The 23332-nt window shown below is 34.4% G+C and overlaps 5 protein-coding genes across 18 annotated transcripts; 3 read left to right on the forward strand and 2 right to left on the reverse strand.

Annotated features, from left to right (window-relative positions):
• The first annotated feature begins 516 nt into the window (after nucleotides 1-516).
• On the forward strand, nucleotides 517-8689 carry LOC107273955 (ubiquitin carboxyl-terminal hydrolase 22). Of its 5 annotated transcripts, XM_025091241.1 has the most exons (8): nucleotides 517-1113; nucleotides 1262-1362; nucleotides 1459-2471; nucleotides 4378-4510; nucleotides 4867-5082; nucleotides 5201-5615; nucleotides 5690-6256; nucleotides 6421-8689. In XM_025091241.1, exons 3-8 carry the CDS (start codon nucleotides 2352-2354, stop codon nucleotides 6476-6478), a joined length of 1509 nt encoding a protein of 502 aa, XP_024947009.1. In that variant the 5' UTR covers nucleotides 517-1113; nucleotides 1262-1362; nucleotides 1459-2351; the 3' UTR covers nucleotides 6479-8689. The 5 variants fall into 5 exon arrangements, with proteins under 5 accessions (XP_024947009.1, XP_024947008.1, XP_015608132.1 ...); XM_025091240.1 differs by having other exon boundaries at nucleotides 517-1362; XM_015752646.2 differs by having other exon boundaries at nucleotides 1262-2471.
• Nucleotides 4104-8988, reverse strand: LOC112495288. 5 transcript variants are annotated; one of them, XM_025091258.1, is made up of 4 exons: nucleotides 7852-7978; nucleotides 7748-7787; nucleotides 7543-7635; nucleotides 4104-4486 (listed from the first exon to the last, which is right to left on the reverse strand). In XM_025091258.1, the coding sequence occupies exons 1-4, from the start codon at nucleotides 7962-7964 to the stop codon at nucleotides 4463-4465; spliced, it is 270 nt and encodes an 89-aa protein (XP_024947026.1). In that variant the 5' UTR covers nucleotides 7965-7978; the 3' UTR covers nucleotides 4104-4462. The 5 variants fall into 5 exon arrangements, 2 of the variants coding, with proteins under 2 accessions (XP_024947026.1, XP_024947024.1); XR_003061683.1 differs by lacking the exons at nucleotides 7543-7635; nucleotides 7748-7787; nucleotides 7852-7978 and adding exons at nucleotides 5353-5600; nucleotides 5677-5811; XR_003061682.1 differs by lacking the exons at nucleotides 7543-7635; nucleotides 7748-7787; nucleotides 7852-7978 and adding exons at nucleotides 5273-5600; nucleotides 5677-5811.
• LOC107273957 (hexosaminidase D) lies at nucleotides 8886-12081 on the forward strand. Of its 2 annotated transcripts, none has more exons than XM_015752649.2 (10): nucleotides 8886-8996; nucleotides 9295-9382; nucleotides 9475-9529; nucleotides 9927-10142; nucleotides 10200-10548; nucleotides 10621-10695; nucleotides 10766-10961; nucleotides 11029-11304; nucleotides 11415-11501; nucleotides 11620-12081. In XM_015752649.2, exons 2-10 carry the CDS (start codon nucleotides 9354-9356, stop codon nucleotides 11792-11794), a joined length of 1458 nt encoding a protein of 485 aa, XP_015608135.1. In that variant the 5' UTR covers nucleotides 8886-8996; nucleotides 9295-9353; the 3' UTR covers nucleotides 11795-12081. The 2 variants fall into 2 exon arrangements, with proteins under 2 accessions (XP_015608135.1, XP_024947010.1); XM_025091242.1 differs by having other exon boundaries at nucleotides 8938-9040; nucleotides 9290-9382.
• A 232-nt stretch (nucleotides 12082-12313) lies between these two features.
• Nucleotides 12314-19769, forward strand: LOC107273954 (centrosomal protein of 112 kDa). Of its 5 annotated transcripts, XM_015752640.2 has the most exons (8): nucleotides 12314-13191; nucleotides 13255-13664; nucleotides 13738-13933; nucleotides 14020-14253; nucleotides 14335-14547; nucleotides 14639-14846; nucleotides 18854-18865; nucleotides 19042-19769. In XM_015752640.2, the coding sequence occupies exons 1-8, from the start codon at nucleotides 12901-12903 to the stop codon at nucleotides 19104-19106; spliced, it is 1629 nt and encodes a 542-aa protein (XP_015608126.1). In that variant the 5' UTR covers nucleotides 12314-12900; the 3' UTR covers nucleotides 19107-19769. The 5 variants fall into 5 exon arrangements, with proteins under 5 accessions (XP_015608126.1, XP_015608127.1, XP_015608130.1 ...); XM_015752641.2 differs by lacking the exon at nucleotides 18854-18865; XM_015752644.2 differs by lacking the exon at nucleotides 18854-18865 and having other exon boundaries at nucleotides 14639-14827.
• Nucleotides 15153-23327, reverse strand: LOC107273953 (GPI ethanolamine phosphate transferase 2). The gene is made up of 26 exons (XM_025091229.1): nucleotides 23179-23327; nucleotides 22936-23098; nucleotides 22703-22859; nucleotides 22429-22627; nucleotides 22142-22351; nucleotides 21879-22067; nucleotides 21452-21794; nucleotides 21156-21352; nucleotides 20820-21065; nucleotides 20579-20757; nucleotides 20325-20509; nucleotides 20098-20251; nucleotides 19723-20023; nucleotides 19460-19626; nucleotides 18502-18697; nucleotides 18238-18447; nucleotides 17972-18160; nucleotides 17776-17906; nucleotides 17510-17715; nucleotides 17241-17443; nucleotides 16927-17172; nucleotides 16447-16864; nucleotides 16214-16376; nucleotides 15836-16130; nucleotides 15606-15775; nucleotides 15153-15520 (listed from the first exon to the last, which is right to left on the reverse strand). Exons 2-26 carry the CDS (start codon nucleotides 22958-22960, stop codon nucleotides 15274-15276), a joined length of 5226 nt encoding a protein of 1741 aa, XP_024946997.1. The 5' UTR covers nucleotides 22961-23098; nucleotides 23179-23327; the 3' UTR covers nucleotides 15153-15273.
• Nucleotides 23328-23332: the final 5 nt, after the last annotated feature.

Raw genomic sequence — 23332 nt, forward strand, 5'->3', positions numbered from 1 at the left:
TTATTGTTTGTTGAACTTTTGAGTTTTCATTTGCTCTATAAGTTTCTTGTGTAATACGTAGTTTAATGAATTGACAAGATTTGGATCAGACGTTAAGTGCTAACAATTATTTGGCTCCATTAACCATGTGTCTTATTACAAGGGACCTTATTGAACTTTGTTGTATCTGAGAAAGCATGTGAGATCTTTCACAAGCATTATTGCTACAAGTCTATATCTATAAACGAAAAACCCGAAATGTGTTTGTAATACCATACTCGAGCACGGAGCGTCCGATTTGCTTGGGGAATGTTTTTTTGTGTTCGTCTCGGTCATCCCATGGTATGTACGTCAAGAAAAATCCAGAAAACTCAGCCGGAAAAGTGTGAGACCTATATTTCAAGAATCGATGGGCATAGCAACCAGTTGTTTACATAGCAACCGGTGGTTGCTGAGGACCTTCCCGCAACCACAAATTTTTGTTTAATAGAGATGGAAGCGTGGCTGGGACTCTAGTTTATAAGAAAATTGAAATTTCAATTGTATTTATTAATGGGATTCTACAAAATTTTATATCTGAAAATATTATCGTGACAGTGAAGTTTTGCATTGCTAATGTACTTGCAGCATTTATGTGTTACTGGTAATTTATTGATGTCTGGTAAACGCATATTTACCGTTTGCTGCATAAACTGTTTTACCGTATGTAGACGTCGTTAGGAGTAAATTAGCAGCTCTACCTTACCAACAAATATTCACTAGAAATCAAAATGCCAACCTGTATAATCTAGTTACATTGTGAACACAAACAATTGAAGGTTACGTCCAAGATGGTTTTTGCGAATATGACAATGGAATTTTGTTTGCGTATGACATCTAAACAAATTCGAAGCAACGACTGATAAGAGAAATTCTTTTAATACATAGTAAATAAAACAGTACTCGGAAAAAACAATATTATTCCTGGAACGACTCTGATAAACTTCAAACATTCATTTTGTTCGCAGTATTCGCATCCGTTTCATTTAAATATACATAGATAATGTTCAGTGGCACTATGGTTTCTCGAGTAAAATTTCTGACGAGCAAAAAGTAAGACTGTCAGTCGTGGATAAAACGTTATCAGCCAGAAAGGTAAAAGCACGCCGTTTGTCTCGGTAAAAATAATTTAAAAAATACGATTATGTGGACAAGCCCGAGGATACTGGAGTCTTCGTATAAGACCCTACACTCATATTCTAAATTATCCTGAAAATAATCATAGAACGTTTCTGCACTGTAGTGCTGAAACCTCCAAGAATACACATCTGACAAAACGCACGGTGCGCAGCTGTTACTTCTAGAGACAAGAAGAACCCTGGAGAGCGAGGATGGCTAATGCCAGTAACGTATCAATAAACACAAGAACCCATCCTTGTTACATCAGTCAATCCACAGTAAAAATATACTCCAAAATTTATGAAAATTATTTCTTTACAGTTCATTCAAACAGATCATACAGGGATCTCATAAGCAGTAAAAATAATATAAATAAGCAAATATAGATGTTGCTATAAGATTTTATGAAATGTTTGTTCTCTCGATAAATTACACCTTACGCTTATTACACCCCTGAAACGTATAACGTGGTTAGCAATGTGGCGACAGTGCCGTAAAATAAAGGCAGAGAACCACCCAGCGGAACAATACATATTCAGGGATACTAAAGGGCATGTCAAGAGTGGGGATAAAATACTATACAGAGGGGTAAGAAAGATCGAGTGGAGGGGATACTAAAGAGGGAGCTGCTCTCGGATGCCGGCGCCGCTGCAGTGACCGGCTGGTGTCCGTGAGCTCCGAGGTGTCGAAAGGTGGACTTCCCAAGTTCAGAGGAAGAATTGGAAGGAGCGCACGAGATCACACGCGCTCGCGTCCCACTGCATTATAATTAATAGTTAACCTCAGTGACTAATACAGACACAAAACAATTCACAAGCCTCAGGAGTCAATAACGTCACGCCGGAAACATCTCTTGCATCCTTACTCGTCGAGTCAGTCGCTTTACAACAAGCAGACAGACACTCTATAAGTCAGTCAGTCACTTTCGACCACGTATTCTTTCCAAGGCTTACGCGCTTTTCCATGTCAACGACACGCGCGCTCCTGCCAAGGCCAGCGTGCTACGCCCAGCGCAGATTCAGTCGCATTGTTTGGCCGCTGGGCCCCCGTGATTTGTGTCGTGGGACTCCGGAGGGCCCTGCGACGTCCAAGAGTTTCTATCAAGAGGATAGAGTCAGCCGGAGAAAGACAGTCGAAATAGTGGCTGGTCTCGTCAAGGAGACACCGAAGGCGGATTTGTACCGGGAGCAACACGACGTTCTTGCCAGCCTGAGATGAGCGACCATGGCTGCATACACTTGAATAATTTCAAGGCAGCCAAGGGGATACAACCGTACAAAGTAATCCACTCGTATTTTGTGACCAGCACGTCAGCGGAGGCACGCGTGAGGAAGGTGCGATGATATCTCTTTATCGTAGACATTCGTTCGATGCGTGATATATAGTCTAATATTATCTCTGGACATTACCCATTATCAATATTCCTATTTTACTTCAACGTTATTCTCTACCTATTATATACTCCTTTATCTTTCCCGTTTTTTTTTTATTCTAGACATCTTGACATCCTAGATACTTCACACAACACCCGGCCTTGATTTCCACTACACTATACTGCACTGCTGCTACTGCTACTACTGCCTTCTACGTTTACTGATAGATTCTGTTTCGTTACTACTCTAGTCCGTACAATGCTCGTACTTTTAGTTCAGCTCAGAACCCTTTATTTCGTATTGTTCTTTTATATGAACACGTTCTTTTTCTATTCCTAACCTTATTTCTTGTGCAAGGCTCGATTCGTGACAAGAACGTACGACTTTTACGATACGTGGAGGACACTCGTCTGTACACTGATGTGCGTGACACACTCGCCCAGTTCATTCAAGTTTTCAGTGTCGGACACGTCGGTATGTAGAGCCTCGTCTTTATCTACGCCTGGGTATACACGTGATATAGTATAGGACCATAGTCAGGTCTGTCGTGGATTCTGCTTTGATACTTTTTGACAAATTTACGTCTTTGAAGGGGAAGACTTTTTGGAGTTTACACAGACGAATCGTTCTTCAGTAACTTTGTTTGAATTTGACCATGGAAAGGTGTTCAGGGGAATTTCTTTGATTGGAAATTAACGACATTTTTCTTGTTTCATTTCAGGGTATACTCAAGATCTCTACATAGGGTTCGAGTTTAGTACTCAATGAATGGACGTATCTCTTGGAAACATCGTTTTTGTAATCTTACAAAAATTGAATATGTTGATCAATGGATCTCCGTTTCCCAGATCAGGATTGTCTTTATCCCACGTCTCTTTATCATCATCCTACAACTTCCTATTTCTTCATGGCATAATGGCTCTAGCCTTTCGATTCTTATTCTTATAGCAGATTTTCGCGCAATCTTTTAGATTAGGTTGCTATGTTGAGTTATTTTCACAAGGGACGCTACCGAAGAAGCGTGTATCTGACCCTTCTTGCAGCGCTTAAACAAAGGCTCCGACGAAGAGTTTCAAAATGGCTGATATACCTGATTATTTTTTTTTCACACTCAGATACACCTGCTCAGGAAAGGCTTCTTTGTTGGAGTCGCCACTAACGAACCTAACGGGATCTCAGATTTACGACTCTGGTACCGTTGATCAAAAGTACACTGGCGCATCGAACGTATATTAAGTGCAATTCGGACTCTGAGCATTACACAGCCCTAACAGTGACCCAAGGGACTAAATAAATGATCATGTTATTGAGCGTCGGTATCAATAATTGAAGAACCAAACGGTTTCGATTGACGTCGAATTTTAAACTGACCTGGGTATTATTTGTATGGGTCTCTTTTGTGATACAGCGAGATTATTTTTAGATAGAGAAAATTTACAGGGCGACACTTTACGCCCGCAAGTGCGTTAAATTCTTAACATAAGCTACGATTTGGTCTTATTATTCTCAATGTATTTAAAAAGCAAAAAAGAATGACCATCTTTGAAAGAATTTATTTCAATAAATACGACTTTGTCGTAGAAGGAACTAATCAATGTATTATCTTATTTTATTTTCCTATCTTTCTAGAGTACAATCACTTTTACTCATTTTCGTCAAATCAGATGTTTTCATATTCGCACGCATTAGCTTTCTAGTCTTTGACACTTGGCAGATTTTTTATATATTCATTTTTATACGTAATTCTAATTATATTTCATCAACGATACTGTCCACGCTCATGATTAATTTTATTTAACAAACTACTTAATATTTCAATATCAGCGAATTTTCTAGAACACGGTAAATCATGGTATTTTTTTTACAGGCAGTAAGCTGTTTGTGTCATACATGTAAAACCTACAAGGATCGTCTACACTCCTGTCTACATTGTATATTCTTCGGCTGCTATGTCAAGGGTCACATACAGGAGCATGCTAAAACAAAAAAACATTTTCTAGGTAAATCACTAGACCAAAAGTAATTGGCAATAGCATTACATTAAATCTTAGCGGATCCTTGAGTTCCACGAGTAAGAGAAACTGAACTTGTCAAACGAAAATAGATAAATAAATTATGTAAATCACATCTAGTCATCCGGTGGCATTAGGTAAACTGTCACGTTTTGACAAATGATTATTGAAATAACGTAGAATTTAAATACTAAATCTCACCGGGTACCTAGAATCACAAATCTTCCCATAAGATCAAATACTCCTTCAGTTGCACAAGGCAGGACAATTGGCTTATTGAAAAGTAAAGGTTTAATGCGCGAGTTTGCTTATTTGCCATTTCTAATTTTGATTCTACTTTACAGCCGTGGATCTGAGTTACGGAAATATTTTGTGCTTCCAATGCGGGGATTACGTTTACGACAGAGAGTTATTGGCTGTAGCAAAGTCACAATGGAGCGAGTCGGCGAAGTCGTTAAGTTTAGGCGAATTTTATCGTGCATGGGAGCCCACACAGATAGAAGCAGAATTATTGAGAAAGAATCCGCGCAGAAGACGCATTGTAGAAAATTCCACTATAGGTAAGTCATTAGATGATAAAGAGTGAGGTTGTACATAAGGAATATTATATCACTGTAAGATGATCCATAGACTTCTTTTTTCTTCCTGGTCCACACTAATGAGCACACTGTTGTATAGGTCTAAGGGGACTTATAAACCTCGGGAGTACGTGCTTCATGAACTGTATAGTACAGGCGCTGATTCACACACCTCTTCTCCGAGACTACTTCCTCGCTGATCGTCATCACTGCCCTCAACCGAGCCGTTGCCTAGTCTGCGAAGTGTCTCACCTCTTTCAGGAGTTCTACTCCGGTAGCAAGGCGCCCTTGACACTTCACAAGCTACTCCACTTGATTTGGACCCACGCCAGACACTTGGCTGGTTACGAACAGCAAGACGCTCACGAGTTCTTTATCGCGACACTCGATGTCCTTCATAGGCACTGTGAGGCTGCGCCAATCCTCGTTAAGGATAATCCGCATCATTGCAACTGTATAATAGATCAAATTTTCACCGGTGGTCTCCAGAGCGATGTCGTCTGTCAAGCATGCAAGTACGTCATTATTTTATTAGCTGTGTTTATTTATTAATGTTCATTTATAGCTCACATTTACCTGATCATTCCAGCGGAGTGTCTACGACGATCGATCCTTTCTGGGATATATCATTAGATCTTGGACCAGCAGCAGGTGCCTCAGGATCGGATAGCTCTGGACCACCAACTTCTTTGTTGGATTGCTTGGAACGCTTCACTCGTGCTGAACATTTGGGCTCCAGTGCGAAAATCAAGTGTAGCAATTGTCAGACTTATCAGGAAAGTACGAAGCAGCTGACGATGAAGCAGCTACCAATTGTTGCCAGCTTTCATCTAAAGCGTTTCGAGCATTCCAGCATTCAGGACAAGAAGATTTCCACGTTTATATCCTTTCCTGAACAGCTGGACATGACACCTTTCATGTCCCATCGACGTAACGGGAATAATAATAGCGCGAGTTTGGATGCTTTGCCAAAAAATGGCGAGGACACTGCGTTCAGTGATAACAGGTATTGTCTGTTCGCCGTTATCAATCACGAAGGATCTCTCGAGACGGGTCATTATACTGCGTTCATTCGGCAACAAAGGGATCAGTGGTTTAAGTGCGATGATCATTTGATAACGAGGGCAAAGTTGAAGGATGTCTTGACAAGTGAAGGGTGAGTCACAATGTCGTACTTATTCAATAATATTTGAGAAACTTTAATGAAGCGTATAAAGTTATTATTCTTATAGAGAGCACGCATATAGTATAATTATTTGTTCTTTGTTATTAATCTATTGCTCACTTCGTTTCATGCAATGAATTGTATTTTTGTTACAGGTATCTACTTTTCTATCATAAACAGATTCTGGAGTACGGTCGGAATAGTAAAATGTGAAGTCCAAATCATGTAATTAACTTATTTATCTTGACGATCGAATGCCGGACGATAGGCTTCTGTTCTTTAGTGTTAATAAGAGAAGTCGTTGCATAGGGAGAAAAAAGAAAGCGCATTGTTTGATGCTACTATGCTTGGTATCCATGCACGACAAAAGTGACTGAAATACTGGTTGCTTCCAGCATAAAGCGAATTCTGTGCTTTTTATGAACAATTATAGAAAAAGGATCCAAGAAATGCGATCAGTCCTCGAGGATGACGCATTAATGATAATCGTGGAAGATTAATAATAACCGGAGAAAAAGAATGTTCGAAAAAAAATTCATGTAAAAATTAAAGTAGGAATTGCAGTACGAACAAGATAATTTTTATTGATCGAATTACTAGATAAATTTAAAGGTAGAAAAAAACAAGACAGGGCTAATAGACATCCAACGCAAGGATGACTCTCGCCTCTACGGATCAGATAATCAATGAAAGCGCTCTATTAGGAATATCAACCATTGCAGTAAAATATGATCATCGATCATAAATTGAACTGTCTGATTAAATGGAAGAATTGGAGAGAAATTATGACGTAACAGCAAGAGGTGCTGGTTCTTTACTGTTTCCGCATTACTTTCGTTTTATTTTTCTTACGTTTGAAAAAATAAGAGACAATGCTATTGGCGATCGATTCTCTTGTTCGCATCCTGCATGAAATTAAACGTAAGGGTAATTTTAAGGTTAGCTCAATTTTTTTAAACAACCGATCGCAATTTTTGTATATTGCTGACTGTTATCGTATTCCTGCCCTGACAATTGTATACACCAACGACCATGGTTGGAACGCACGGTTTATTTCAGTTTTAATTCTTTCTCGTTTATACTCTTATATATTTATCATTGATGAAGAATGAAACACGTATCAATAACCATTTGAATAAATGTAAAGAATTCAAGGAACAATTTGGAGACAGTTTCTTAATGGGATAGACCATGGGTACCAATCTTGGCCAAATCATTTTTGTACAAATGAAATAACATATTACAAACTGATAATAATTTTCGATAAGGTGAATTACCTCGCCTTTTTCTCCGACTGTATAATAAATTACTGTTTGAATAAAACTTCCCTGGCAGCCTATTGTATTTTCTGTTCGATACAGGGATTGAACCTGGAAACAAATGAAAAAAAGTATAGAAGTTACATTGAATGGTTATCGTACCTTCTAATTACAATAATTCATTCTATCCATTAAACTACTCTATGTATACTGAATGACATACCATTGTTAAAATGATTATTGGTGTACGTTTCGAAAAAGTCCTACAAGTAATTTTTCAAAGTGATTCTGTGACAGTAAGACAAAACAAAGTCTTTTTAATTGTACCTTCTATGTGAAAGCTTGTTTGTATTTCTTTTTACAAGAACAGCCCTTATGAAAGGCCAATGTGCCAAATTTTCTTTGTCACTCATCATTTTAATCATATCTATATTGTACATTAAAGGTGTAAAATTCTTTCATCTTTACCCAATATCATACGGGTTTCCATACTGTGTTCATTGACAAATGCGTCGAGTAGAAAATAATAGTGGCCCATTATATAAAAGCGTTCCTGAACTCTTAAGCTGTAAATTTAAGTTAAAACTTTATCTCTGATAAAAAGTCTGAGGGTTCCTTGAGAGAAGATGTATAATAATAAACGAAAAGAAAGAATAGAAAAATGATCTTCACGTTTCAGAGAAAGGCACTGTAATATACGTTTATAAATTATAATTATTTGGATTATAATTGTTTTGCGACTTTGCAAAACCTCATCACGAGCATGGCATTATAGAGAAATTAAAGGTAAACTAAATAAAAATGAACATATAATTAATATAACAAAATTTTGTGGCGTGTAATGTTTGTAATTAAATGGCGAAAACAGGATATTAGACTGAAGAATACAGAAATTTAAAGGCGCAGAGATTCTAGACAGTGTGTCTATAGAAATGTGCAAAGAACAAAATTGTAACATTATAAATATTATAGGGAAAAAAATTGTAATGTCGACGTCTGTTTAGAGTCTGTCGTTTCGCATCGCGTCCTATGAATTTAAAATCCTATATCGTTCGTCATGACAGGACCATAATAAATTATTGTAGTAATTACAAATGAAAGCCAATACTAGATAGTTGTAACATTTTGTATAAGGCTGAAATAAAGATATATTTCAAACGGTGAATAGAATATGACCTTATTGAAGAACATGTAATCCATTTTATATTATAGCCCTAGGTTTATATGTTTTGAATTGGACTCCGAAAAAAGATTTTCAACGGATATATTATGCTGATCGTTATGGGTCCTTTGTCAAAACTGGTTGAGTTACTTTGTGCACCAAGAGAGGTAGGTAGATTTACCTGGAAATCTTTTCTCCTCAATGGGTTTTTCTGTTAATTCAATAACCACTTTATTATGACCGAAAATAAGAACTGGATGAAACTGCAAATACCGGCGTTATGTAAAGGAGAAACAAGATGACACTGTTGGTATGCATAAATATCTATGGGAATTGTAATTCTAAACATAAAAGGTATTCTTTTACTATAGTTTTTAAATAGGATAAGCAGCGTGGATTTATTAAGAGCAAAGAATAGCGTTAAAATTATTTTAATATTATTTTTTCGCGTCATCTTAAATTATACGAAGATCCATTTAAATTTTGCATGGCGGAAATATTGTTCTGCAGCAAGCGACTAAATAAAAATATTATTAACGTAATTATAATTAATCATTTATCCTTGTTTCTGTATGATAAATGACCGTTTAAATTTCTTCGAAGGATAGATTGCACAATCATCAGGGTGAAATAAACACTTGCCTCTTATGTTAATGATGTATCAAACATGGATGCCTTGACATTTGGTTCGCACAGGTAAACAATCAGTGAAGACGTTTGGGTTAATTTGCAATTATCCATTAATTAAATGATTAATTTATTGAATAATAATGAAATTACTGTTGCAGACTGGTCCATCTAGATCTGAAGGGTGGTCCGCCTCGAGTTTGCTACTTCGAAAAGGTATTTCAATTTTTAGTAATGACATTTTGTTTACATGATGGCATCGTGTGTTAAACGTATGTCAAGTTTCACAGTTAAATCACTGTATTCTTTTTATATGTTTTATTAATGAATGCTCGATTTAACAATAATGTCATTGTTGCTTCTCTACTTTGTAAAATAATGTGTGATCATAATAGAGGTCAGTTATAAATGGATAGCAAGGAAACTAGACCATGTTTACTTTCAGTGTACTTATCATTAACTTATTTGATAATTGATATTTGTATATTTCTTTTATATACGTATTTTATTTGTTGTTAATGTATTAATAGTTTTCTGTTTTTATTAAGATCCCTTTTAAGTAAATATAAAAGGTTGAGATATTGGCTTATAAGAAAGATCCTTATCATTTTAGTTATTTCCTTTACTACGCTCATGGGGTGCCACAGGGCTTCTGTTAGAATGGGAGGATACATTCCCATACAACAGAGAACTTGCACCTATTGGAAGCAACGGACCCAGCTGTTTAACAAGTGGTTACACTGTGCAAGAAGCTCAACAGATTTTGCAAATAGCTGGAGATTCAGGTCTAGCTGTAGTGCCGCTTGTTCAGACTTTTGGTCATATGGAGGTAAATGATTGTAAAAGATATAATGATTCTGAGAAATTTAGCATTTCTTTCTTTTAGTTTGTACTAAAGCACGATGAGTGGAGATCACTCAGGGAAGTGGAATCTTTCCCAAGTTCGATATGTCCCTCCAATCCAGGAACATTGCTCTTGGTGAAATCGCTCATACGACAAATCGTCACTTTTCATCCTGATATACAATATCTTCACATTGGGGCAGATGAAGTATGGCATTTAGGTCTCTGTTCAGTTTGCACAAAACGTGCTAGTGCTAATAAGCACGGCAAATCATCATTGTTCTTGGAACATGTTCTGACCATCACCCAATATATTAAGGAGACATACCCTTGCCTAAAAATAATTATCTGGGATGATATGATGAGATCGATAGATTTACAGGTTTTGAATGGTACCACAATATTCTAAAAGTGATTTAAAACATCATAAACCATCTCAATGAATTTTCCTTTCTTAATTTCAGAGTGCTACATAGGAAAATACGTTGAGCCTATGGTGTGGCATTATAGTGCAAGGGAACACTTTAATTTACCAGCAGGTAAATTCTTAACTGATCATGCAAAGCAACTCCAAGTTTCATGCTTGAACTTTCTACTCTTGTGCTCTAGACTTATGGGATAAATACAGTGCAGTCTTTCCAAACATTTGGGCTGCATCCGCCTTTAAGGGTGCGACTGGATCTTCCCAGCACATTCCTGTGATTCATCATCATATAAGCAATCATGAACGCTGGCTAGAGGAACTTAGCACTCATGTGAATAAAATGCGCGAATTTCGTGGCACCGCTTTTACTGGCTGGTCCAGGTACCTGAAAATGGAGAAACCTAAATAATTATAATTAAGCAGTGTTTATTGTTTCTTATCTTACTAGGTATGATCACTACGCAACTATGTGTGAATTGTTGCCAACATCGATACCATCCTTAGCAATGTGTCTAAAAGTCTGGCTTCATGGCTACTCCGAACAGACTCATATACAAGTAGCCAAGAGTCTTGGATATATAGATCATCCTTTACATTTTGCTCCACAACCTAGACCGGCTCCGATACCGAGCAGCTTGTCATTTCCTGGTTGGCAGGTTGTAGTAGGCATCGAATGGTTTCTTAATGTTAAAACAAAGTTTCGTAATATTGTCGATAGCGAACAGTACGTATAGCCAATTAAAATAATACTCTCGCAAAAGATTAGTAAAATATAGTATTCTTCAATGATGAAAAAGCTTTGTTTAAATTAATTCTCTACTTTGTATTTTGTAGAATAGCCACATGGATGAATCCCTGGCAAGTTGCTAATAATTATACAAATCCAATGCAGCTCCAAAGCTTAGTACCAACTTTTACAGAGTAAGTATTTATTTAACACAATAACAGATTAGTACTTTCTTATACATGTATCACTGTTTAAAAATGATTTATTTTGTTATTCTTCTTTTTGAAACGTATATCTTTGATTCGTCAACAGCATATTATTGGAATTGTCATCCCTCGAGGGATATCTGAGAGTTCAAATGGAAATAATATTTTTTCCACCTACGATCGACGAGTGGATAGGCACGCATTTAGAGCCAATCAAAGAAAAATTAAAGGATTTAAAACAAACAACAGAAAATCAGCTTAAATTGAATTCTCGTGTGTAGTAAGTTCGACATTTTATTAAGAGATACTTTTAAAGGAAGTTTAAACTATAATTGTATAAAGACTGGGAACTGTGGAATATATTGATACGAAAAATACGTTGCGCATGACTAACTCAATACGATAAAAGTCATCAAATGCAAAATACCAAGAATTTGTACAGTATTGTATTTAATTGTAACGCTTAGGAATCATTTATTATATATATAACTCTAATTGTACCTATATCCTTTGTCACAAATATATATATATATATATATATGTAAAATATAGTTTTATACAAAAAGGATATTCATCAAGGGGTTACATTCACTTTAAAGAGTAAGAAACTAGTAAATTTTAAAAATTTAATTAAATTATTGCTTTAAAAGTTTGTCCCTGGCTTCGATGTTATTTACACTTTTTAACATCGTCAAATTTCTGTGACCTTTGAAACATTTTTTGAATTCCGTCTATCACCCACTTGCCCGCGCTTTCTTTACTATTGATAGAACAGTCATAGCTTTCTTGCTATTCTTTATATTTCTTCAGTGTCGGCATTTTTGGGCCAGACTCCACAATCTTTACAGTATACAGATTTTGTTATAATAGTTTTTTCTAGATAATCTCGCATAATGATGAAAACCCTATTTTTCTCCATCTTCCATTCCCAAAAACGGTTAAACCTTTTGAATCTTCTGATTGTGTTGCTAAATCTTTTTCCTTTTTTGCAACTTTCTTTAATGTGAAATTTGACATACAATTTGCCCAGCATAACAGATACATTATACTATCGAGTCATAAATTGGAGGATCAATTGCAAGCTGAATTCTACCCAGTTTATCTTTCCAATTTACAAACACAAAAAAATGCAATACTTTGTTTCCATAAACTCATTGCCAATGCTATCCACTGGGACATTAGTCACTAAAAAAATATGTAAATTGCTATCTGTCAATTAACAAATGTGTAATCCAAAAAATATAAAATGCATCATTTTGGAAAGTCTATATAAAGTAGATAGAGATTGAGTTAAATAAATTTTCAAACGTGTCTGCTTCTGCTACGCGAAACAAGTAAATAAATATTTCAAGACACTTCAGATGGAGTATTAATTTTCACGAAGAAAATGTCAAGACCAAGGGAGCGCGATGAACAGGAAGCTCTGAAATTGGATGAATATTTCAAGGAAACATTAGCAAGAGTCAGACCGTATATCCTTGCATTAACAGCACCAGATGATGTACAGCTCTGCAGGCTCTGGTTGGACAAACTAAGCCACGCTTTGTCGCAACGTAACCTACGAAACCAGTATTTATTTGAATTGTGTCGACAATTAAAGTCAGGACACCTGGATGGAATATTTGGAAGAGCACCAACTAATGGTTCCTTGGTACCATTGTCAAGATTGGGCCAAATGGTGATTTAGCTTGTATCTTGTACCATAATGCATACATTAGTATACTGATTTTATGCCTTTTAGGTAAGTGTAAGCTCATCCCTCAGTGAGATCTCTGATAGTAGCACATCACCATACTACAGCTGGTTTAGACCAAGTACTAAAAGTACTCAGAGACATTCTGCTCCGATGAATAAGATTTCGTTAAAGAAACGAGAGTCAGGTACTACAAGTACCAGTCTCTGTTTTCATGGTGCCAGGATGGCATCGAGTAGCCACTTTTATGAGAATGGTAGAACGGATAGAAATCAGTTTAATATATATAGGCAACGAATAGATACACTCACCACCATTGTTAAGGATTTGCAAATTCAGAATGAGAGACTCAATCAGGAATTAGCACAGTGCCATGAGAATTGTAACAGCGATGAGAGACCGCAGCTGCAAGCTAATGTTAAACAGCTAACTGCAGAAGTTACTTCGTTGAAAGCTAAGTGAGTTATTAAAGAATTTTATGTAGACTATTACCAAGACTTACTATATTCTAAAGGGTATATAATTACATAGACTTATGGAAGTGCAGAAGATGAAGGATACACTGGAGACAAATCATAAAGCGATCATTGAACAGTATAAATCAACTATAACTGAGCAATTTTCAAAAATGAAACTTCGACTTGAGGAAGCTCAAAGCAAAAACATTGAATTGGATAATATTGTGGTGGCCATTACTCAAAAACTGGACATAATTACGCATAATAAGGTGATTTCTTTTTTTTATAATTAAAATGTTTATTCAAAAAATACTTCATGTTTGATAGATGGCTATAATTAGTTTTTTCAAAACAGGAGGAAGAAGTGAAGAATGTAAAAACGGAATCGACTCAAAAAATTGAAGATATGCGAAAACAGTATGATCTATTGATCGAACAAAAAGATAAAGAAATACAGACCAAGGATGAGATCATTAATCGATTTAAGAATGAATTATCAGAAAAAGATCTGGCTCACCGTGAGCAGGTGGAATCACTTTTTAATAAGATTCGGGAGTTGGACGACAAGTTGCAAATGAAAATCGAAGAGGTAAAAATTCATAATCCTACAAATATCAACGTACATAATTTTCGAATTTGAAAATCGAATAATATCTTGATCTTTACTCAGGAGGATAAATTACAAATGATAGTATCTGAGCAATGCGCAACTATGAAAGAAGAATTTGCTAAGATAAGGAACGAATTGGAAACAGTAAATCAAAAGAAAATTCAAGATATGACTCATAAGATAAGCAGTCTGAAAAAGAATGTTCAAAAATTAGAAAAATCAAAGGAGAAGCTCATACATGACTATGAGAAACAAATATATCGCATTCTTAAGGTTTGTAAAAAGATATTATTTTTCACAGAAATATTTTTATCTAAAAATAGACGTGACATCTTACTTAAAATTATTCTATTATCTGCTACAGGATAAGGAACATGAAATAAAGACTCTACAGGTACAACTACAAGGACAGCGGAGTGAAATTTCCATGACTTTGAATTCAGAGAAGCAATGTGAACTGGACACTCTTGTTACAAATCTGGAGGAACGTTACAGAACGCTTCTGGCAGCCGTCGATGCTTCAGCTGATAGTCAGCGCCAAAACTATCTTAAGGTAGAGCACGAAGTTGAAGGTATAATATTAAAATCCTTTTAAGAAGATTAAAAAATCACAGACATTCAATTTCATCTAGATACACAGTTACGTATTTTTTCTATGGGGTCACTATTAAGTCGTACATTTGCCAAATTTATACCCAAGGTACTGTTAATTAACTGGCTTTGAAAACTTTACAGAAAATAACTATCTTGGAAGGTCACGTTGCTAATTTGAAAAAAACCATCGGCCATGGCGAAACGTTTTTATAATCCTGTTATGTGATTATCGCTCCTGTGTCATTTTTATACGTCTTATACTCTATAATAAGATAATAATACGGTTTTTATTTAAATAATTGTCTCTCTTTATTCGAGTACTCTTGTATCAATTTTTAATCAGACGTTTCATATAGCAAATCATTTTTATATTACTATAATTTCAAGAAAGCCCACGAAACGTCTTTATAAATTATTCACCTCTGATACCGGTGCTTTAGTAGAATCATGTAGAAAAGCAAATACTTGCGAACTAATTGTTACACTAAATAATAGAAAGGTGTGTACTACTTCGTAGAGTAGTTTTGGACTTAATATAGTCCAGAGCCAAACATTATGCCTGTGTATTAGCATGCTTAGGGTATATATAGAAATTGAAAACAGTCGACAGCATGCATACAGTTTGTTCACTAATAAGGTATTCTGAGTGACACTTGAGTGCATGAGAAATAAAAAATAATTAGTATATGAAATATTACAAAAAATAAGAAAGACAATATTTAAAAAATAATGCAAACCTTCTAGTGGTATTTTTATCGTAAATCCCATAGATGCAAGTAAAATATGATAAGATAGGGGCTGAGAAAGTATTGACTATTAAAAAAATTCCAGTTAGAATTAGACTGGTATATTGTGATGCTATAATTCCTGCGGCTCTGTCAATACTATCCAGTCTGTACGTATATCCCTGTTTTATACATAGAACTATTTATGATTTTTTCTTTCATTTAACTTTCTCCAATTTTACCTGATAGTAGAAGAAAAGATGTCCAAGCCAGATGTGCGAAATAATATAACTTTGATCATGCTTTTTGAATATATCCCCAAGTACTTGGCTATAGAGCATCTGAATGGGTATCAGCATAACTTTATGAGGTCGAGTGAGCAAAGCAGAAAAAAGTGCCCAGAACGAGATTCCATGTGCTAATAATTTTTTAGCATCTATTGCACCAGAGTATAAAGTTCGTATACCGTATATAATTAGCCCATATACCAATCCAAATATCCAGCTGACCCAGAATAGTATCATCTCCACAGTACCACTACAAAAGGACATTTGGTATAAATTCAGTAATATACCTCATCGATATCACTGATATTTTTCACTGCTTCTATTGCTGCGTACCATGATTTGGGATAAAAGAACAACACAACATTCCCTTTAGCAATATTACACGCGTAGATTGTTAAACATACGACAATAAGATGCACATATATAATAGCTTTTTCTAAATTGCTAGTAAAGGGCTCGTGATAGATACTACACGTGAATGCCAATAACATCAATCCTGCAATGAAATTAACGTTAACTAGGAATATTCAGAAATATCAATTGCATTAGTTTTCTGTCGCACTCACCAAAGACTAAGCATAGGGAAGCACAGAGTAGATTGTCAGAGTGAGATATACTCTGTTCCATTACACTATAGGCCATTATGGCTCGGTGCATAATTAGTATAGAAATGACAATTGATATTTCTCCACCGTAATTGCTCTGAGTTTGATCAGATTTAGTAATTATTGTTGCTGGTTCGCAGCATGCTTTCTGCACACGATTATAAATAATCCAAAGACACAGTGTGCACCACAGAAAGAACCAAAGCCATTTTTCGTTCTTAATATAACTCAATTCCAGAAGGCTGAATCCATGCAAAATAATTCCCATTATTAGTATTATGAATATGCAATTAGTCATTGATTTACGCTTTGTGGGTTGCACTGTAGAAGACACTGTCTGTATTACATCCTTGGATTTTAAGGAAAAGTTCAGTACAGCCTAGGAAAAGTGGTTAAGCCTTATTAGTTCAGTTTTTCAATATAATTCTAAAACTTTCTTACCGTGAGAGCTAGTATTACGAAACATCTTTGTCTAGCCATGATGTAGGAATTGCATATCATTATCAGTATAATGATGGCCAAGATCATTCCTTTGATTTTTGTAACATTAATGAGAGACGTGCCTCTTCTGTTTATTCCTGTAGCTAATACATAAAGGAGAATCAGGATATTCATTCCAATTGTAATAATAGTATTTGACTTCAAATTTTGTATCTTCTCAGATTTGTTTATCAGGATCAACATTGCCTGTATAAATATTATTCATGCAGAACTATTAATAGAACACTTGCATAATGTATTTTATAAAATATTACCTCGAATATTAGAACAAAGGCCAAATATTGAATTGCCACATCAGAAGTGTTAAAGTGGTTATGAATTCTTTGTGATATACTTTGTGAAACAGTATTGTACATTCTTTTAATCATCTTAGACAGCGTCGTCTTTTTTGTAAAGTTTGAATTTTGTAAATACATTACATGGTGGCTGACAGCCTCTTTGAACGTGGCAAGCAAGTCTTTTTCAGAAAGGAGAGTACAGTCAATTTAAAGAAAATTAAGACAAGTAAAATTTAGTCACTTACCTTCCTTGTTATTTTTTATATTCATCTTAAAAAAATTGTCTATCAACCTTTTTGCATTATAATGCAAAACGTACAGCTCTTCTGCGACTGTAAAGTTTCTCAGTAGTTCTGATTTTATCGAGCCATAACTTGTTGTAGGTGTAAGGATACCAGTCAATGCAGTAAGCGTAGGAGTCATGTCGAAATTATTCATCGCTTTTGAGAATCTATCAATATTTGACAATAATTAAATTTTAGCTTTTTCCAAAATTAAGGTCATAATTTACGGAATTCGGGAACACGGTTTTCCAATCACTATATAAGGTGCAATTGTATCTGGACTTGAAGAATATATTGTAGGGTCATTTAGTTTGCCTGTTCCTTTATCTCCAATGATGAGTATCATGTAATCCTCTTTCTATAATCAAATGCAAATGTGATTGACTTTACAACCAAATCAATAGAATGGAGAATTACTCAGACCTGGCTACAGAGACTCTTGTGAATATATTTAATGATATTATCAAATTCATGTAATTTTTCCAGAACAATTTTACTGTACGCATAATGCGTAAGTCCAATATTTTTTAATCCGATATAATGAAGAATCAGCCAATTCCAATCATTTTTGTTCATCTCCGCATACATATTGCTGGTTACGTTTGAATCTGCCTATTGTAAGAGTATTACAATTGAAACAATGAAATATAAGAATATTTATATGGAGTTAAGTATAATTAAACTGTCACCTCATGGAAATCAAAAATGTTAAATGGACGGATGATCTTGTTGCGAATAAAATTTTCTGGAAATAATTGCTGCCAAGTGTCTATACCACTTAAAGAAATCTTTAAATTTTTCTTCCTCGTCGATTCAAATATATTATCTATCTCTATTTTAGCATTATCAAACATGAGCATCTCTTCCATAAAATTACTGGATCTTCCAGTGGCCAAGTTCTACGATGGAATATAATTCATACATTTACTTATCGACATATAACGTTGTCTTACTTTGATCTTTTGAATTGAAGTAGCTGGCGCTGGTGCAACGTATGGAAGAATACAGGCCCTCCCACTGTTAATGAGTTTCTGTATGTAGGGCAAATTAGATCTAGATTTTTCTTTTAGAAAATCCATTTTTAGAGATTCCAAAAATACAAGCACCACCTTAGTAACGTGAGGCTTGTATAACTCGTTTGGGTTAACGCTGTATAAAACAATTCATTTCCATGTTAAAATGAAATTTACAACTCTACTGTACAAATGTAGTTTTCTAATGTACCTAATATTGCCAATTTTTGTTGGCAAATCTGTCATTGATGCTGGATCGAATTTTGACGAATCTATTGGTATATATCCATAGAGAAAAATACAGGTAGCTATTATGCTTGTAACGATTGTGTACACATAAATATATTTCACATTTAGCATCTTTTAAGCTGTTGAATTTATTTCTACAGTTTAATTAATTGACTTATCAGAGACAGGATAAACGTAGTAATATTGTTCAGGAACTTTTATAATTCAAATATTAATAATTAATATAATTAGTTTACAGATGTCTGATCAAACGTCAGAGAGGAAGCGGTTATAAACAAAAGAGTAGAAGAGGATAACTTTCATGACAAATATAAGTGAGCTACGCATATTCTTCGATTTTCATTAATTATTATTATAATTTGTTTATTGAGTCGTGTAGAAAAAAGATAGTTTGCATGAAAAACATAAGAGAGAACATTACAGCGCAGTGCATAGCTTCGTATAGTAATTTCGGTGAGAAGACAGTCCATACAAATAAATGATATCGTTGTATACTAACAACAATAGTGTATACCGCCATTGGTAGTAATCTCAAAATTGCTAATGTTCTGTTAATTGGCAGCATGGTTTTACACGTGCTAAAATGTATGTTAGAATATAATATCTTTGAGATCATTAGCTGAACAGAAAATCGGAAGATAATACTTACGATGTAGGTTTTTCTATTGCCACTCCGTAGAGAAGTGTTAGATAAGCAAGAATAGGTGCTGAGTAGGTATTGATTATCAAAAAGCCACCCGCTATAAATGGCCTATAGGATTCTAAACCGACGTATCCTGCAGCTACGTCAATGGATGCTAAGCTGTTGGAATTTCCCTGCAAATGAAATCGTTTAAAAAAAATGATTGATCATTACAGTATCTGTCAACTTAATGATTTGTATTAATAGCCTATTTGCTTGTAATTTATTACCTGATAAAAGTAAAACACATTTCCGAGCCAACAGTGTATATATGTAAGAGCATTATGCATTTTGTATATTTTTAATACTTTGTGTATAAGAGAACTAAATACTAATTGTATTGGTAATAACATGACGTTGTGAGGTCGATGTAACATGGCCGAAATTATCACAAATGTTTGAATGACGAGATACAGTAGAAGACTTAAGAAATTTCTTTTACGATATTTAACTGTATGAAAAAGTCTTAAGACACCCTCTACTAAGAAACTTGCCATTACAATCCAAAATATTTGCACTTCGTAAATCCCTCTAGAAAAATAATTATATTGTATTTAATAACATAAGATTTTTGAGCTTAATTAACAAAAATGTAGTGTATGTACCTTGAAGAAGGATATAATGGTATTTTCCAAACAGCGTCGGTAGTCATTTGTCGAAGATAAATGCAAACACCCATAACTGTGTTAAAAATTAATAACTTTTTTTTATGTTGCTCTTCTTCAGACACATAACCCAGCCAGATTAAAAGTATAAGTGCTAAATTAATTGTATGGTATATTATTAACAGTACAAGCTTAGAAATGTTTTTCTATGCAGCGTAAAAACTCACAACTTATCAGAACAACTGTCATACTCGTGTTAGTTTCTTGTTGCTGGAGCCAATCAGCGATATCAGGAAGATGAGCATATTTATCACCAGTGCTATTTAATTTTCGCAATATGCGAGATACTAATAGAACTAAAAACAGTTTTACGAAGACTTGTACAAATTGACACTGGCCTTCGTGTGTGCAGCTACGAAAACCATTAGCTAATGAAAGATATGTCAAATCGTTAATTAAGATTTAATAATTAGTATTATACCTGGACCAATGGGTGATAAGATTTTTTATGCTGATCAATAATAAAACTGCAAAAAGAGTAACCCAGAAGAAATACCAAGTCTGATGTTCCTCTTCCACAAAGCTGCTACTACTCAAACTTAGTGCATGAATTAAAGCTGCCAGTAAAAAGATCCACTGACTTGTTCCATTCTGTGCTAACTAGTACAAAATATATAGTTATACATATGATAATCATTTTTTAAACTTTCCAATGTTCTTACCTTTTGAATAGATTGTACATCCCACTTCAGTTTTGTACAAAAATAGCAATTACTTAGAAGAATTACTATGATAAATAGTGTTAAAATAACACTGCTTAACTCTTTGGAATATAATACTGTATTATCCTTGGCATCCAATACATAATTCGTTGATAGCCATAATACTGTATTAAAAAATATAAAGAACAGTAGTTTTGTTGGCGTAGCTACAGGATCCTCTTGTCTGTTTATGAGTATATATAGAATCTAAATATGAATTCTCATTGATGAAACAACTAATTTCTGTATGTTAATATTGTGGGACGATGATTGAAAGTTGTATCGTTAAGAACTTACTTGATATATAAAAAATATTCCTACTGTCATAAGATGCATATCATACTTGATCATACTATTTGTGAGAATGTCTTTCATTCCTTTAAGGGTTCCGCAATACTGTAATATAATTTTTTCTATGGATTCACTTGCTTTCCTAGGACTGTTAAGCCACTCTACATGAAGTGCGATTGCATTCTGCAATTGCTTATATGGTTCTAAAAAATTAAACATTTGATATAGTAATCTTGTAATGGAATATTTAATTTTTTTAGACTTTATTATCTGTATGAATATCATTATATCATTCGACTTACTTCGAGATGTATAATCGCCAACATTTTTGAAATGATTCAGAACTTGCAGCGAATTATAATAGAGTAAATAGAGTTTTCTGGGATCTGATAGTTTATCTATCATCTTCAATGAGACACTACCAATATTGGAAGTCGGTATCGGTATGCCTAACATGACTGCTAAGGTTGTTGCAATGTCAACCTGATCAATTTTATTAATATGATCATTTGTCGAAGGGCATGATGCGCCAATTGCAATCAGTGGCACAAGAGTTTCTTCCGGTGTGGCACCACCATGCCCACCGGAATCTTTCATGCCATGGTCTCCACATACTATAAACAATGATGATATATCTTTTCTATTCTGAAAGCATGTAATGTGATAACGAACAGCTATTATGCAATTTTGCTTAGGCTGTGATATGTTAATTGAATTTATGACACTAACCCAGTTAGCAATCTCTGTTGAAATTCGACCAATAATGTCATCCATTTCCATGAGTTTTGTTTTTATTAGAGGACTAGATGGTCCTTGTGTATGACCAATATGATCCAATCCCAAATAATGAAGAATCATTATAGACCAATCATTATTACCTAATTCGGCTTGTATATGTCGTGTTACATTATAGTCAACCTGGTTTAAAGGAATGATTATAAAGTATTGAATGTAGATGGACATAATTACGATTTAGCTTATTAAAAATTTACTTCGGTGTAGTCTGTAACAAAAAATGATGATGTTCCATCGTAGCGATCAAATAAATCTGGAAAGAGTTTGATCCACGTGTCATCTCCATAAAAAATTAGCTTGTGCAAATTTTTTTTGGCCTGAAGCAATACACTGTCACCAGTAACAGGTTTTCCACCAAAATTTAATGCTACATCAACGAAATTCGACACTGTTCCAGTTGTTAGAGCCTGCAATATATTTTGGCATTAGATCACTAGAAAGAATTCTTAAGGAATCTTGATAAATATATTTTATATTGTTTAACCTTAATCCTAGGCATCGTAACCGTTGGAGCATTAACTTTAGTTTGCAATAAACAGGCTGAATTATTGATGATTAAACTGTTTGTAATAGGCATTGCAATTTTACCAATTGGTCCTGTGACAAAGTCCCATCTTAGAGCATCTATTACCATAATAACTATCCTTTTAATCACTGGTTTATATAGTACATTTTTTTCTATTCTGAAAAATCATAATTTCATTAATAGATGCCATATTACAATTACCACATGAATAGTACTATTTATTATAATTTACCTTATAGTATCTATATTATCAGGTATATTTGAAAATGTAGCGATACTGTTATCATAAGTTTTCATAGGAAAAAACCCATATAGGAAAAGAGCAATTGCAAGTAATGCAATAAATGATGAATATATTAATAAAATACTTTTAGAAAGTGTATGATTTGCTGTAAAAGAACACAATATTATTTTACAGCGATATATAAATGTACAAAGTCATAAAATGTAAAATACTGTACAAACCCTTTTTACCATTAGGAATTTCCATTTTTTTAATAAACGTTTAATACGAAATGTGTCTTATGTACGGAATTCTTCATTTCAAAATATAAAAGCTATAATTTTTTCTTAGGTTATGCTGCTTATGCATGCTAATCCTTTTAACATAACAACAAATACATATCCTCTGTAACTAAGATATATTTTCAATATCTTTTTTATACAATGTTTAAATATTTGCATAATATATAATACAACAGTACCTACTTTATTGAGTTTGAACTTGATAACTGCGCAACAATCATGAAACGGGAGACACCTTTATATGATCCTTAAAGTGATTCTCATTAATGGTCAACATTTGAAATTTTTCTATTAATATAATTGAACCATATTTTATGCTATTTAAATATATTATATT

The sequence above is a fragment of the Cephus cinctus genome, unplaced genomic scaffold (assembly GCF_000341935.2).
Source record: "Cephus cinctus unplaced genomic scaffold, Ccin1 Ccin1_scaffold1891, whole genome shotgun sequence".
Classification (NCBI taxonomy): domain Eukaryota; kingdom Metazoa; phylum Arthropoda; class Insecta; order Hymenoptera; family Cephidae; genus Cephus; species Cephus cinctus.